The sequence below is a fragment of the Triticum aestivum genome, chromosome 1D (assembly GCF_018294505.1).
Source record: "Triticum aestivum cultivar Chinese Spring chromosome 1D, IWGSC CS RefSeq v2.1, whole genome shotgun sequence".
Lineage (NCBI taxonomy): Eukaryota > Viridiplantae > Streptophyta > Magnoliopsida > Poales > Poaceae > Triticum > Triticum aestivum.
The window spans coordinates 465,891,580-465,908,394 of NC_057796.1; the positions used below are offsets into that span (position 1 = coordinate 465,891,580).

A 16,815-nucleotide genomic window follows, 5' to 3' on the forward strand; every position below is an offset into this window, starting at 1 on the left:
AAACGAAAATTAAAAAAAATCCCCATTTTATAACTTTTGTTGATGTATAAAAAAATATTCGTGTTTTCAAAATTGGTTCAGGATTATAAAATTAGTCACGGTTTCAGAATTTTCTTATCTATATTAAAAAATGATCAGTATCTTGAAAAATTGTTGCCATGTTCGTTTTTTATAAACATTCAAAACTAGTCAGAAATTATGAAAAATTGGTCGCTTTTCCAAACATTTGTTTGCAATTTCAATATTTTGCTCGAATTTTGGAAATTCGTTCATGATTTTTTTTCAAGTGTTAAGTTTTAGCACTGCATTTAGTTCTTTAACCCACGCGCTTTACATTTGTCACTAGAGATCGATAGCCGCAGTTGCTAGCAGCACGCGTGCAATAGTTTCTTTTTCCTGATAAAATACGCGACGTTAGTGGGCGGTCCCAAGTTTGATCCCAGCAGGCGCGCTCCTTTTTGGGTATTTCTCGACCTCGGGCCAGCCTAGGTCGGCGGCCCCTTATGCGGCCGATTGATAGATTGGGCCTCTACGCGGGCTTCTCAGCACTCTTGGTAAGTTTCAATTTTGTTTAAGAAAACGTATTGTTTGTTACCCCTACAAAAAACGCATATCGTTTATTAATAATGCCACATGGCTTTTTTACATCAAATCGCACCAACTTATATACGCTCGACGTGCGATAATCAACAAGCCAAGGCATCAACAAGCAGAGGGTGAAGCATCGATTGAACGTAAAGGCATTGAGTGTGAGACAGTATGTTTGTGCTGTGGGAGACTAGATGAGGATGGTGGGCACTTATTTATAAGAAAATCTACGAAGCATGCTTTGGCAGTGATGGAAAACGAGGATGGTGTGTGGTGGGAGACTAGATGAGCATGGTGGGCACTTATTTGTGAGACATGCAAAGAAAATCTACAGGCGATGAGGGCTCAAATTTTTAGCGACATTGCTGAGCCTGTTGGGTGGTTCCAGGTGAAACAAGCACCGCTTGGGTGCGGGCTGCGTCATGCTAACGAAAGAAACATGTGCATGCGTAAGGAAAATCAAAATTAAGCCTGCCTATAAATAGAATGGGAAAATAGGCTGCACTGCAGTAATTTTTTAATCCTTCTGATGGTACAAATTATTAGTCCGGTTTTATAAGAGGAGAAAAACGCACCAATTGATCAGCTTTTGATGATATGCATTCTTCTATACCTCCGTGCTCGTCTCCCTATCGTCATTTGGATGCTGTCCTGCTGCGCTGATGGACGTTTTGATGGACACATCAATTTCTCTCTCTTAGAGCATCTACAATCGGACCCTTCGTATCCATCTCAAACGCCTAAGCAGGCCGTCCGTCAATGACCGGTCAAAAAAAATGCGACCCAATTAGACCCCTCATATCCGTCTTAAACGCCCGGACTGACCGACACCTCTCATATCCATCTCAAATATGAGGACGACATGAGGGCTTGCGGACGCGCCCGGGCACGCGCGGTCAGTCCGCCACGTATGACGCGACACCACCCGGACCACATTTTCTCTTTTTTTATTCATTCTATTCTTTCTCTCTCTTCTTCACCAATCACGTGCAAGTGATCGGACATATGAAAAAATATAAGAAGTACAACTGCGCGAACAAAAAAATATGGGCTGAAAACGGATACGCCCGGCCACTGACCGGGCACGTCCGTGAGTGTTTGAGTAGTCAAATTAGAGATACGTGGTTGAAGATGCTCTTACAAGGTTGATGCATTTCTTTATGTGTGCATGCATCAAGTTTAGATGAGACAGGGATGCTGACGATCAAGCTCGTCACGTTGGAATTGATCACATTGATTGTGAATAGATGGGCAACGTAACCACCATCAGCAATGGTGTCAAACGGATCATAACAGATGGATTGCTTGGTCCGCTCAAGAAATATTGTTTTCTCCTGTTGCAACGCACGAGCACATTTGCTAGTAAATACTACCTCCGTTCCTTTATATAAGGTGTATTTGTTTTTTTATAAAATTCTACAATATAAGGTGCATTTGTTCTAATTTTTCGTAATTTCGATCTTAGCCCTCCAGAAAAAGGAAAGTACTTACTATCTCTCTCCCGATTGTGTGTATCTTTTTCTTTCCTAGCCTAAATGATTTATTTGCCGCTAATTTACAAATTAGAGAAGGGCAATTTTGTACATAATTATGTGCCTTGGTCACCGTGCTGAAAATAATACACCTTAGATAAAGGAATGGAGGGAGTAATATATATCACGTAAGGGCATCTTTAACGACAACCCACAAATTTTCTCTCGTATCCGTCCGCGGATAGGGGGACCAGTTCGCGGACATGGAAATGGAAGGCCATCATCCAACACTGCCCGCATACATTAGGTCAACAATTCAAACTAATTAGATGAAATTTGATCAAACCGGGCGATTTCATTGAAGTTTGGACATAATTTACATAAAATGTCGATATTTTGACCGTTTAACAAAAAAAACTAAAAAATAGCCTAAACCCTACACCAGACGACCACCTCGTACGCGTGGCCATCCTGCCCTTCCGCGTGCGCCGTCTCCCTCGGTACCCTCGTCGTCGTCATCGCTGTCGTAGTGGTGGTCGCGGGCGGCAACTCCTATTTAACGGCGAGGCGGTGGCAGTGCGGCAGCGACGATGGCATGTCCATGCGACCGTACCGGCTCCTTGGCGGGAACGACGGCTCCTCCTTGACCCAGCATCCGATCTGGACACGGCGGCGGTGTAGGGGCGAGGCCAGCTCCTCCTTCACGCGGCGTCCGATCTGAACGCCACGGTTGTGCTGGGGCGAGGCCGGCTCCTCCTTCACAGGACGGAGAGGGGACGTGGGCTCGCGCTTCATGGGGTGGTGCGGTGGGGACGACGGCTCCTCCTTCACGCGTGTTGACGATGGCGGCGATGGGCCCATGTAACGGAGAGACCGCTCCGCCATCATCTCGATCCGACGGACGAAATATCCGTCTGTTAGAGCGGCCTCCTTGAGGAGTCGGGACGGCTGCTGCGGCGGCGCCCGGTCGTCCTCGTCACCGGAGGAGATGAATACCTCCTCCTTGGTGGAGGAGCCGGCCGCCGTGGGCACCGACAGGGCGGGAGAGCGTGGGTGACGGTGCCAAGAACCGCCAGGGGAGGAGCTTCCGTTTACTCACCTGCCGATGCGGAGCACCACGACTTCGGCATCAACTCAGCTGGGGGCGAAGAGGAGGGGCTCGGGCATGGATACGGGGGAGGGAGGGGACCGGTGCTCCGGGAGGGGGAGTGCAGCTCTATACATCGCCGGCGCACGGCTTAAATAGCAGCGGCGAGGCCCAGGTGAAGGGGCGGTCAGCCCGCTTCAATGCGGCGCAGCGGTTGGAGGTGGTTCCTCCAGACGCGCCATCCACATTTAATCGGCGACGCCTGAGAGGTCACGTCCGTCAGTGCCGCCCTCCCGTCCGGTCAGATCGCGCATCAATGTCGGCCGCTGCATGCTCTGGGCCAGCATGAATACGGCGCGACAAGCGGTGCAGCACATGGGATTGAAAGCACGGGAGGGGCAGGTGGGGGTTTTTGGGTGGGCCAGCCTAGTCAGAAGTGGACGTGGGAGCGGTCCGGACTTCCGCAAAGCCCCACGTTTGTCTCCAGTTTGCGAGAGAAAATACGTCTGAACCGCACTACAGACAGGACCGCGCCCCGGAGGGATGCGGAAGGTTTGAGGTCCACGTTGGAGATACTTTTTTATAAAATGTAGCTAATCGACGGGCTAGAAAGAAAGACGGGCAAACCCGGCCGTGCATACTGTGGAGGATGCAAGCGCCTCCACGTAGCATCGCCTCCATGCGAGCTTGGGCCTTGGGCGCACGCACGCACGCACACGTCGTCGTCGGTGTAGGTGCTGCGCATGTACGAAGATTTGGAAGCCATGGTGATCCGGACGGTTGGTTGTCCCGTCGCACGGTCTGGAGGAGCCCGGGCACCCGGCCGGACGGGCCACCACGCAGCGTGTGAATCTACGTGAGTCCGGACCATGCACAGTCCAGGCTCCCGGTGGGTAGGGTACTCCCTCCGTCTTAAATACTCGTATAAGTTTTTTAGAAATTTTAATATAAACTACATATAAAGCAAAATGAATAAATTTACAATTTAAAATATATCTATATACATGTGTATGCAGTTTTTATTGAAAAATCCTATTTAGAAATGGAAGGAGTAGATATACACATATACACTGTGTGTGCATATAAATTAGGAAACAGAGTCGATACATACATACATACATACATACTTGAGATGACAAGGAAGACGGACTGACATGTCATCATGCGCATTTGTTTCACCCTGAGTGTGTTGGGAAGGGGACAGGACGGGAGGGAGGGAGACACGCCGAGGATAAGCAGGAAGCGTGCGTACGCTGGGAAAAGATAGAGCCAGAAATGCATGCATGCATGGGCGGAAGGAAGTGAAGCACCTACCGCTACGTACGTAGTACTACACTTGGCGCTACGTTGACATCACCAGTTTTGTTACGTTGGAGAGCTGCCAAGGCGGCCGGGGAGTGTGCCCGGCCGGCCGGCCGCCCGACACTTGTCCTGGCACCTAGGAGGAAACGGCCCCGGGGCAAGGGGTCGGTGGTCGACACTTGGTGTGCCAACCGGATTAGATCGACATGCATGGGGTCGACGACCGATGTGACCCCTGCACGGCAGGGCTATAGCCTGGCTATCGTGGATGTCATGTGTATATCCATTGAGGACTTCAATGCGTGTGTCTAGGACTATCCTTTGGATGCTCACGACATGCATGTATATGTATGGTTGGGGTATGGTTGTAGGTCTTCTTGTTTTGTGGGTCATATGGGTGCGTGTGTGTGGACAAATAAGGATTTGACCAGTTAAGCGTCTGCTTTTCTTATTTAAATCACAGTTGATCCTTTTAATTGTCGGATCTTCTTAATACATTGGTTCACGCTTTTTAATTTCTCATGATCTCTTCTTTACACGATAATCGCGTTGTGTTCTCTTCTATTAAAATTTTGTTTTGTTTTCTCGTCCATGGATGAACACCCAACTCTGGTTGTCAACTGTTGCCGCTCTTATAGAACACGGTGCACTGGATAGCTTGGGAAAAGCTTGTTCTGCCAAAAGCGCAAGGAGGACTTGGGTTCAGGGACATGCATAGTTTTAACATGGCGATGTTGTCTCGACAGGCATGGAGGCTTATACAACAGCCTGACACTCTATGCGGCCGACTCCTAAAAGCTCGGTATTTCCCCAATACCCATGCTCTAGCTGCTGAGCCGAAGGACGGCATCTCATACGCATGGAGAAGCATGCTGCGAGGGCTTGGTCTTGTCCGCGAAGGATATATATGGCGTATAGGAGATGGTGTCGATGTTAAAATCTGGTCGGATCCATGGATCCCTCGTCCATGGTCCAGAACCGTAAACACACCGAGGGGAAACAATCTGTTGGAGAGGGTCAGCGATCTAATCAACCCAGCCACTGGACGGTGGGATGTGCAGCTTGTACGGGACACGTTTTGGGCGGATGACGCACGTCTTATACTCCAGATACCGTTGAGAGAGGGTGTGCACGACTTCATTGCCTGGCAGTTTGACAGCAAGGGGGCTCATTCAGTCAAGAGTGCTTATAAACTCTATGAGGAGTTAAAAAGGCAAAAGAAGAATGGAGGGCAAGGGATGAGCAATCATGCACCGGGGAATCTGGATTCTTGCAAGGATGATTCGTGGAAGAGGATCTGGAAGCTACCATGTCCAAGGAATGTGCAGATGTTCACATGGAGAGTGAAGCATGAGTCATTAGCACTCCTGACTAACATGCACAAGCGAGGGCTGAAGGTGGAGAGCACGCGCTGCTTATTTTGTGGACGGGCTGATGAAGATGGAGCTCATCTCTTCATTAAGTGCAAGGCAGTCAAGGAGGGGTGGAGGGAACTGGCGCTCGAGGGTGAAAGAATTAAGCTTGAACAGATTCCATCCGTGCATGCGATGCTGGACTTTTTGTGGGGAGTAGATGAGAAGAAACGCATGCACATTCTAACCTACTGGTGGCATTGGTGGAGTGTGCGCAACAAGCTGAGGAAAGGGGAGCCCGTAGCGCCGGCAAAAGAAATAGCGAGGCGAACACGCAGTGCTGTCATGGAATATATGCAAGTCTATATCAACTCACCAAAGAAAGCCTGTCTGGACAAATGGACTGCCCCGTCCGATGAGATGCTGAAAATCAACGCGGATGGATCATTTGCTCCGGGAGAAGGACATGCGGGGTGGGGCGTGGTGGCGAGAGACTCGGCGGGGAATATTGTGGCAGCCAGGGCTGGACGACAAGATCATATACAGGATGCCTTTGCGGCGAAGGTTGCTGCACTGTCAAATGCCGTGGCCCTTGCAGCCGACCTGGGGTGCCTGAGAGTCAACTTCGAGACGGACTCACAACTGTTAGTTGAAGCTATGGACTTCAGGAAACCAGACTCGTCAGCAGCGGCAGTCATTGAAGATACCAAGTTTCAGTTAAAAATGTGGTTCTCTAAGCATACAATTTCTGTTTGCCGCCGTAGTGCTAATGCCGTAGGGCATGAGTTAGCCAATACTGGCCGTTTGTACCCAGTAGAACATGTCATGCACTGGGAGTCTGATGTACCAGCCCATGTGGCTGCTTGTGCCTCGAGCGATATGCCTGAGCACCGTTAAGTTATAAAGCTTTGCTTTGATCTCAAAAAAAAACTGTTGCCGCTCTTATGACAACAATATTGTACGGCTTCGAGGTTTCTTCTCTCAACTCCACTAATGTTACAACCATTATGTCATTGGACGGCTCCACCTCGAAACCCAAACCACTCGACAAGGGCTCTTCTTGGTCCTGTCTAGCTCAGAATCCATCGACCGTGTTAGGTTGATATATCAACTCGATCAAAATCAAGACAGAACCACAACAAATATACGGTACTACACTCTCCGTTCACAAATACAAGATGTTCTAACTTCTTTGTAAAATGAATGCATATAGACACATTTTAGCATGTCTGTTCACTCATTTCTATCCGTATGTAATTCATATTAAAATACACAAAACATCTTATATTTTGAACAGAGGGAGTAATACCTAAACTAGCCACTAATGGATATTGATATATCAACTCTAGATAGAAACATAAGGAAAAATACATTTCACCCACCTAAGAACTTTTACTTGCTCACATTAAATTGGAACCGCTCAGTAGGAAGCGACCTTGAATTTGATGCTTGTTTCTCCGGATTATGCGCGTGCAAAACAAGCATGCAGTTTCTATATGCATACACAGTTGCACACATTGGGCTGGCATCGATCCATGGATCAGACTGTACTGTGTTTATCTACAAGAAAAATGCATGAGCGCCATATGATGCAACACCGACGTGAGGATCGGTGACGTATCACGCAGTAAGTACATGTAAGCAAAGTTTGTCAACGAAGCTATTTGCTATGCACTAGGTAGGCGGCTAAAAATAGAAACCGATCGATCAAGTGGCACACGACGCGGCTAGCAGGGCTGACATACGTGCACTGCTGTCATTGAGGCTGACATACGTGCTGGACATCACTGTTCTTGTGTTTCTTTCGGAGTGATGAGCTTTGTCTCCTGATAACGTTTTCATGATAAACATGTCGGGTTCCCCCACCCCACCCACTTTTTGAGAATAATAAAAAGTGTTCATTGACTAGTGCTGATCCGCCATCCCACACACGCCGACACACGGATTGTCAAACCATCACCGCACCTCAGTGCGCATTGCACAAGATTGCAGGAAAACATGTACGATGGGTTGCTCCATCGTATACTCCATCTCATCCTAAATATAAGTCTTTTCAGAGATTTTAATTTGGACTGCATACGAAGCAAAATGAGTGAATTTACACTCTCAACTACGTCTATATACATCCGTATTTAGAGCCTATTAAAATCTTTAAAAGGACTTATATTTAGAAACGGAGGGTGTACAAGGTTTGTGTGGAAAGAAGCATGTGTGAAGGAGGGTGCCATCACACACAATTTGATAAAATAACACGATTAGTAACAATGATTAGTAACAATGAAATGTGTGCATTTGTGATTTTCGTAGCACATACTCCACGCTCCAAAATAAGTGTCGCTAACATAGTACAACTTTATACTAAGTCAGCAACAGTTATGGGACGGAGGGAGTATATAATTGGGTACAACGGAACGTGGGATGGGCATCCATCCCACACGATTAGTAACAACAAAAATGTGTAAATTTGTGGTTCTAATTCTACACAGTTGCTTACGAGAAAATGTGTCTGTTGTTGGCGCCCACAGCACATGGTTTGTTAAGGTGGAACGTGTGTGTTGGTTTGCCATCACAGAATCTGCCTATGGCATAATCGTGTGTGGTGTAGGTGTTCATTGCACACAGTTTGTTGTCGTGAACAATGTATAAGATACCTCCTCTATCTGAAAAAGCTTGTCCCAACCTTGTCCCTCAAATGGATGTATCTAGCACCAACCATTCGAGGGACAGGTTTTTTTTTCGGACGGAGGGAGTAACTGATTATCAATATAGCAGGTTTGTTTTCTCATAATTTATCCTTGCAAGTAAATTGATCAGAATTTGAATCACAGCATAGGCACCAGAACATATTTCATATCCAACATATGTTCAACCACAATTGGATAAGTGACATCATAGTAGAACCATATGAATTAGTACAAAAATATACAAGGACTAAATTAAACAAGCACCACAATAGCACTTCACACTGGACATCTAAAACCTTCAAAAAGTAGCATCACAAACGGTGAACAAAAATATGAAGCTGATTCGGTAGGTTGTAGAAGACAAAGACCTATATATTTCTTCCTGGATGTTGAAGGTCTGCACAAATTCAGTCCAATACCTCCCTTCCGTCATGACCATACAAGTGATTCGCGAGGTAATCCATAGTGAACAATTTTGAAAAGCACTAAAATAAAAAAAAACATTTAGAAATTTTTGTTATCTACATAAATATACATTGTGCATAAGTAAAAACTAGGCAAGAATTGTATAATGTTTAAATCTTCCACAATAGGCTGAATACAGGGAGTGGTCATCCATTGGCGTTGGACTGAATTTGTGCAGACCTTCAACATCCAGGAAGAAATAATATAGGTCTTTGTCTTCTACAACCTACCGAATCAGCTTCATATTTTTGTTCACCGTTTGTGATGCTACTTTTTGAAGGTTTTAGATGTCCAGTGTGAAGTGCTATTGTGGTGCTTGTTTAATTTAGACCTTGTATATTTTTGTACTAATTCATATGGTTCTACTATGATGTCACTTATCCAATTGTGGTTGAACATATGTTGGATATGAAATATGTTCTGGTGCCTATGCTGTGATTCAAATTCTGATCAATTTATCTCTTCCCCTTTGGGGGGTTTGTTGGGTGGCGACCAGACGGCCAAAGTTCAATGCACTTCGCCTTGTTTGGTCAGATGAAGATGAAAGTTGGCGTCCTCCTTCACGCTGGCTTGCTGATGAGGTTGAGGTGGTGGTGGTGCGGCCGGTTTGGGGTCGATGGTGGTTGGAGCCCTTCTTTGGCGGTGTTCTTCTTGTGTTCATGCTCCAGCGCTCTTCAGTGTGTCTCTGCTTGGCGATGTCAAGCGACTTCATCGGTGTGCACACAGGTGTCGTGGCGTCGTCTCGGCCTCGCGCAACCTTTCGAATGTGCCCCGCAGCGCAGGTGGTGTTGCGGCGTTGTGCAGTCTCGGTTTCGCGGTGCCTTTGGATTGCGTCGACGGTACAGTGCCATCGGCTTGTCTGCTTGGCGATGCCGACTTTGCCTGCGGTACACAGGCGCCGTGACGCCGTCTCGGCCTCGCGTGACCTTTCGAAGGCACCCCCGAGGCAGATGTTGTCGTGGCGTTGTGCAGTCTCGGTTGTGTTAGGCCTCCGATTGCGCCGATGGTGCAATACCGTGGTTTTGTCTCGGCTGGCCAATGCCGTTCGATCTCACTGGTGGAGCTTCGTGTTGTGTCGGGGCGTGTCTTCCCTCTTTGTTCTCCCCTGTTTATATGTTGTGGTGTGTGTTGTTTTGCTTTATCTCTTCTCCTCCTGTGCCCCCCTGTAATTCTGGTTCACTTGAACCCATCTTGCAAAAGGCTGCCAAGCCTTGTAGGCAAATGAATACAATTCAGGTGGGGGAGTCCCCTCCCCCCCCCCCCCCCCCCCCCCCCCCGAAAATTCAAAAAAAAAACATTCCTAAGGGCTAACAATTATAAATCCCCACAAAGAAAGGGTGATATGCCAAAAAGAAATCAAGAGACCTCCTGAAAGAGCTTTTTCGAGAATATGTCCTATCTATGAAGGTCAGATGTCAGTTTTGACAACTGGATATCTAACAAGTAGCGTTGGAAACAAATGGACTTGAGCGTCTGGCGCTTCAAATAGTGCTAGTGTGTTCCTTTGCTACTCGATATCACTAACAATGCGGGGTTGGGCCGTTGCGGACCCATGTGTTAGCGAGCAACCTTCCTATCAAGTTAGAAATAAATATGCATTTGAAATACAGATGTGGGCGAACTGTTAGAGCATCTCAAGCAGACCCTGTAAAATCCCAACCCGCATAAGTGTTTTGCAGCTCGCGGAAAAGTGCATATGCAGGCCAACGCGGGCGAGGTCAGACTCAGACCGCGTATAATCAACCCGTAAAAAAGAATATTCTCCGAATATACCAAACAGACCCACAACTTGCTTTTTTAGTCGTCCTCTTCCTCGCGTAAATCCGGCGGACAGGCGGACGAGGGAAAACGCGAAGCGAGCGCGGCGCGGGCGGAGGCCAGGGCGGCGTGAGCGGTGGCCGGATCGAACGGCCGGCGCATCGAGCTAGCTAGCTAGCTCTTCGAATCGATTGAGCTGCTAGCTAGCTAGCTCCGTTCGAGAGCCGCGGAGCCACGGGCGAGCGCGGCGGCCGGGACGGAGGGCCGGACGGCCGGCGGGCGAGCGCAATGGCCGGGGCGGATGGCTGGGCGGCCGGGCGAGATTCATGGCGTTGGCGGGAGCAAAGATTCCTCAACCGCCAACGTTGACCGGTATGCAGGGCCCTGTCAAAGTTGCCCTCAAAACTGTAAATATGAGGTTTTCGCGTTTGCGCTTGCAGGGCCCCTTAAAATTTTTTAAGGGTCGGACGATTTTAAGCGGTTTGTTCGGGCTCGTTTTTTCGACTGGAACTGCAAAAAATGGTTATTTTGCGGATTTGACCACTTATACGGGGTCTGCTAGAGATGCTCTTAATACCAGGATAATATCAAATGCATACGCCCACGCTCTGCAACAACACGATGTCAGGATCTCATCGAGGTCAAATTACCACGAAAAGCCAATAATACAAATAAAATACTTGACCAAAAACACAAGTCCCTGTTGATGCCTTGATGGTACTACATTAATGTGCAAGTTTTTGGCACGCCCGTGCAACATATGCATGCATCCATGCTCTGCTAAACCCGGAAGAGAACCTTTTTTTTTTTGCGAATAACCCTGAAGAGAAACTCACAAGGCAGTGCCACCAAACAAGCATCCATTCTTGTCTTTTTGGGAGCTGTAAATATGACACATTGCCTAATAGATGCAACATGACACGTCTACACCTAATGCATCATCTATGCTGCCACTTTGCTTTCTTGGGGTATACACACCAAGACATTTTCAGCATCCATTGCTATCGATCACATGGTTCGTGCCTGCGTACCCCCTGTGGCCGGCACTGCCTCGTTTGGTTCAAACGGTTTGTACGGTCTCGCCGGAGGCGGCGGCCGTGAGGCTCTTGTGCACGCTCTCGCCGTCGTCGCCGGCGCTGGGGAGGGTAGTGCCATCGTCCTGACCGTCGGCGGCTTTCTTCTTGCTCTTGGTGTACTCGCCGTAGAGGTACGAGGAGAGGCCCCAGACGCAGAGCGCGGTGGCGACGGCCTTCTCGGGGCCGAACGGGTCGCCGAACACCAGGACGCCGCCGATCACGTTGGCCGTGAGCACCGCCGCCATGCACACGCCGCTGTGCAGCGACGACGTCAGGTAGATCACGCCGGCGGTGCCCATGAAGCACGCCTGCCACGTCACCACCAGCGTCGCCACCACGACCCAGTACACGGCGTGCGACCCCTTCCAGTGGGCCACGTCGTCGCTGAAGCCGCGCGAAACCGCCAGTCCCACCGCTGCCTCCACGGAAGCCATAGCCTGCATCACCGCCTGCACCTCCACCGCGAGGATGAACCCGCCGGAGACCGCCTCCCGGTACACAAGCTCCATCACGGGGAGGTACGCCGAGAAGAGCCCCGCCGCGCAAAGCGTGACGATGTAGCCGATGATGTACCCCCTCCGGTTCGGGCTCTCGCCGGCGTCCCCAGACCGGAGCGCGAGGAGCACGGAGCAGAGCGTCATGAGCACGACGGCGTTGAGGTTGTTGAAGGTAAGCGGGTGGCGGACGATGACGACGGCGAGGACGAGCGTGAAGGCGAGCTGCATGGACAGCAGCAGCGACGAAGTGGACACCGGCAGGAGCGACGTGCTGTAGGCGAAGAGCAGATTGCTGACGCCCATGAGCGCGCCGATGGCCAGGCACACGGCCAGGAACCGGCGCGAGAACCACAGGAACGGGCGCGGCGCGGAGGCGGGGCGGGGGCGGCCGGCGAGGAACGCGGCGACCACCAGAGTCGGGAACCCCGCGGACTGCACCAGCGTGACCACCCACTTGTTCTTGCCGCCGTGGTGGAAGTAGAACCGGGACAGCAGGCTCGACGCCACCGACCCGACCAGCAGCGCCGCGTAGTTGGCCATCAGGAGCACCGTCGACCTGCGGCGGCGCGGCGCCACCGCGGCCGGGCCCGCCGCGCCGGAGGAGATAGCCATTGCCGCGCGCGCCATCGTGGTCGTTGAGTAGTAGGGGACGATGGATTGTAATGGTGAATTGGCGACGAGGGCACGTTTATATTGGCAAGGAGAGAAAAGGCCAGCTAGCTAGAGATTGCGTAGAGTAAAGGAGGATTTATGGAAGGTTTTCCGCATGGCTGGATGTGAAAAAAGGCCAGCTAGTGTATTTTATCACAGCAAAGCTGGAAAATTAATAATTAGCAGAAAAATACAATGTTTCCTTGCTAAGCCATGACTAAGGATTGCATGCAAATAGTAAATGCGGCAATGCGCTCGATTACATGCCGAGTAGATACGGGTGTATTCGTGCATTCATTATGAATTGAAGCATATCTCTGAAATTGGATACCTCCGTCCTGATTTACTAATCCTCATCGTATTCTTGGTTATATTTTGACCATTATTTTACCTAATAAAATGTATGTTATATGTAGCAAAAATACTCAAATACGGATCCAACAATATAAGTTTTTATGGCATGCATTACTGTTTTGCTAATCAAATATATGGTTAAACTTTGACCCAAAATCTTTAGGGACTATTAAACCAGGACAAAGGTAGTATGTTCAAATATGTTAGGGACTATTAAACCAACAATATAATATTTTATGACATGCATTAATATTTTGCTAGTCAAATGTATGGTCAAACTTTGACCCAAAATACGTTAGGGACTATTAAACTAGAACCCAAAATATGTTTCAAAATATATACCCCTCCGTTTCAAAATATAATGGATGTTCTTTTTTTAGAACTCAAACTTTCATATGTTTGACCAAAATACAAAGTAAAAAAAAATTGTAATATAATACATGCATTTCATGATGACTCTGATGGTACTTATCATATCTCGGCTCAATCATGCATGCATGTGTGTGTGTGTGTGTGTGTGTGTGTTGGCACACAAAAGTGCAACCAAACAAAAGGAAATGAAGTGTTCAACTAAAGAGACGTGTTCATTACTATTGTCTATTATGGCCGTATATATGTCACGTGCTTTACGTTTGTATTTGCGGACGACGTAGATAGACGCTACATTTTTGCATCAATAAAAAGATTAATTTGGAACAATATATGCTTGTGTGTAAGAAGTGGCAAGAAACGCAAGAACTATAGACCATGAGGCTACTGGAATCAAGGGATGAGCATTGTCATCGTGTTCTTAACAGTTGTCTAATTTTCTTTACAAGCTATTGCATAATAAAAGGAAACAAACACAGATTTGCAAACTGTAGGATGAAGAAGAAGAAGTGCACGTCACAAGCAGCGGGGAGGGTAACGATGCCCGCCAGCCACCCATTGCTTGCAAATGCAAGGGAATGCGCCACAGCTTCCAAAGTAGGATAGGCAACGGTTGTGCTGATTAACACCATATTTGTTTGATCCTGCTGCGTTCGTTGGGAAGGAGACGGGAGGGAGACATGCATGCCGAGGATAAGGAGGGCGGTGCGCGCTTACGTCGAGCCGGGTCATCGGATGGATGAATGGATGCACTTACTACTACGTGTACTTCACTTGACTGTGTTGACATCACCAGCTTTGTACGTGTCGTCTTAAGTGGGGAGCCGCATGCCTAGGGAGCGTGCATCATCACCAGTTGTGTGTACGTACATACATGTGGGTTCGTACCCGGTCGACACTTGTCGAGGGAAGTGGCTGGTCAGCCCACACTTGTCATGGCAAGTAGAGCAACTCATATATGGCATGTACGATGTACCTACCCATAATCATGTAGACATAGCATGTGTCTAGCTAGCTGTACATTCCGTCCTTGACTTAGGCTGTAGTACATATATACCCCCTCTATTTTCTAGTATAAAGTTGATCAAACTTTTAAAACCTTGACTTAGGACAAAACCTAGAAAAACACTTATTCAGTGACGGAGGGAGTATGTAGCTATGCAAGTGACAAAAACGATCGATCAACCAAGTATATAGGCTCCCACAAAAAAAGTATAGGCTGATAGTAGCAGAGGTACCGGCTTGGGTTTCGGCCAGCACGTTACTTGTAGTATCTTTTTGTGGAACTAATCGACGCGTCTACTCCATTGGGGGTATACGGACACATATTTTTAGCAAGGCTCAACCCACCATTTCTATTGAAGATTCTTTTTTTTTTTGGTGTGGAACTATTAAAGATTCTTACAAGAAGGAAAGTAAAGAACTGAAACTTGAAAGAAGGAAACACGCTTGCAGAAAACAGAACACACGTTGTGGCCATCGACATTCCAGCAATCCCTAAACTTTCAGAATCATCCTCGAAAAAATGAGTGCGCCACAAGCTATATCCAAAGCATATCTCGCAACATGACACATATACTACACCAGAGGCTCCCGCCGTTGTGGCCGCCGCCCCCCCCCCCCCCCCCCCCCACACACACACCCCACACACACACACACGTGTCCAAAATAAGCAGTACACTGGGCAAATAGTAACATATGTGAACAGTGCCCCGTGATGAACTGTACTTCCTTTTTTCTCCTTTTTGAAATTAAAATTAAGAAATATAAAATTTCAAAAAACAAGTGTCCCCGAGTTGTGGCCGGGGCTCTCCCGTGCGCGGCATGTGTCCCAAAATGTATGCCCAAGTCATGCACTTGACTAAGTGATCTATACTCTTCACTATATTATTTTTACTTGCCAAAACATGATAAATTATTAATAGCAAATACAAGTAATAAAAATTAAGGTACACATTTGCTAAATGACAAACTTAAACTCAAGCGCGGCGTGTTGCCGCAGTGCTTCTCTTTTTTCCCCTTCTTCTTTGAAATTAAAATTAAGGAGATAAAATTATCAAAAAAGTGAAAACAAATATTTTTTCTTCTCCTTTGAAATTAATATTATTAAGAATATAACATTTTCAAAAAAGATGAAAACAAATATTACATCACTTTTCTGTAAATAGTAATTGTGGGTAAACAATAAACTATTGGGTACCATGAACAGTGCCCCCATGATGAACAGTACTATTTTTTTTCCTTCTTTTAAATTTAAATTAAAAAGACAACATTACCAAAATAGTGAAAACAAATATTACATCACTTTTTTCCAAATAGTAATAGTGGGTAAACGGTAACTATGGATAAACAGTGATTATGGTTAATTGTTTCCCTTTTTTAATGAAACAAAATATTATATCAAAGATATACATTTGCTAAATAACAGGCTTAAACTCAAGTGCGGCGTGCCGCTGCACCTCCGCCTACTAGTAAAGAATAAGTGATCGATAGTTTCATGTGCTCCACAGAACACACACAATACCTCTCCACCTTTCCACACTTAGATGCCTATTAGTTGAAATATCGTTTAATTCAATAAGCTCCCTAGGGGTCGGAGGAGAGCTGATAATCAATTGATAACATAGATTTGACCGGTTGTATGCAATTTTGACCAGGTCCCACATTGGGTGGTCCCTTTTGGTTAGCATTGAGGCGGTGGGCATAGGTTTTCAGTGAGGGGGAGGTCTTTCTAGTCAAGATGGGGGGCGTGAGATTAGTTGAGGACAATCCGTAAAAGCCCATAGTAGGTCCGCGTGTCTAGGATTGTGTTGCTGGATTGTCTCCGTCCGCTCGTTCCTCGCCACTGTTTGCTGCCCCCGGCGTCCCTGCGGTGGCGGCATTGGAGGGGTTTTGATGTTTTGGTGGAGCGCTCGTGGGAGGCCCATCGTCTCCGTTGTGCCTCCGTTGCTGGTTCAATTGGGGGTGTGTGGTTGGGGGGAAGGGGGCTTCATCTCCGCTTAGGATGCTTGTCTTCTGCCTTCGCAGCCTCGCTTTTGGGCAGTGCGGTACATCTCAATCTTTCTCCTCTATTTATCGTGCTTTCTGTTCAATTTGGATGGTGGTGTTGTGGTATTTACCTGTCGGCGATGAATTTCAATTTCGTTCAGTTCTCCCAGGG

General features: G+C 47.5%; 1 protein-coding gene across 1 annotated transcript; it reads right to left on the minus strand.

The window, feature by feature from the left end:
- Window positions 1-11,411: 11,411 nt before the first annotated feature.
- Window positions 11,412-12,893, minus strand: LOC123176070 (probable purine permease 4). The gene has a single exon (XM_044590463.1). It carries the CDS (start codon window positions 12,891-12,893, stop codon window positions 11,769-11,771), a length of 1,125 nt encoding a protein of 374 aa, XP_044446398.1. The 3' UTR covers window positions 11,412-11,768.
- Between the last annotated feature and the right edge of the window lie 3,922 nt (window positions 12,894-16,815).

Bases quoted from the DNA above. Each gene is read 5' to 3' on its own strand.
- LOC123176070 (XM_044590463.1), bottom strand. From the start codon at position 12,893: ATGGCTATCTCCTCCGGCGCGGCGGGCCCGGCCGCGGTGGCGCCGCGC.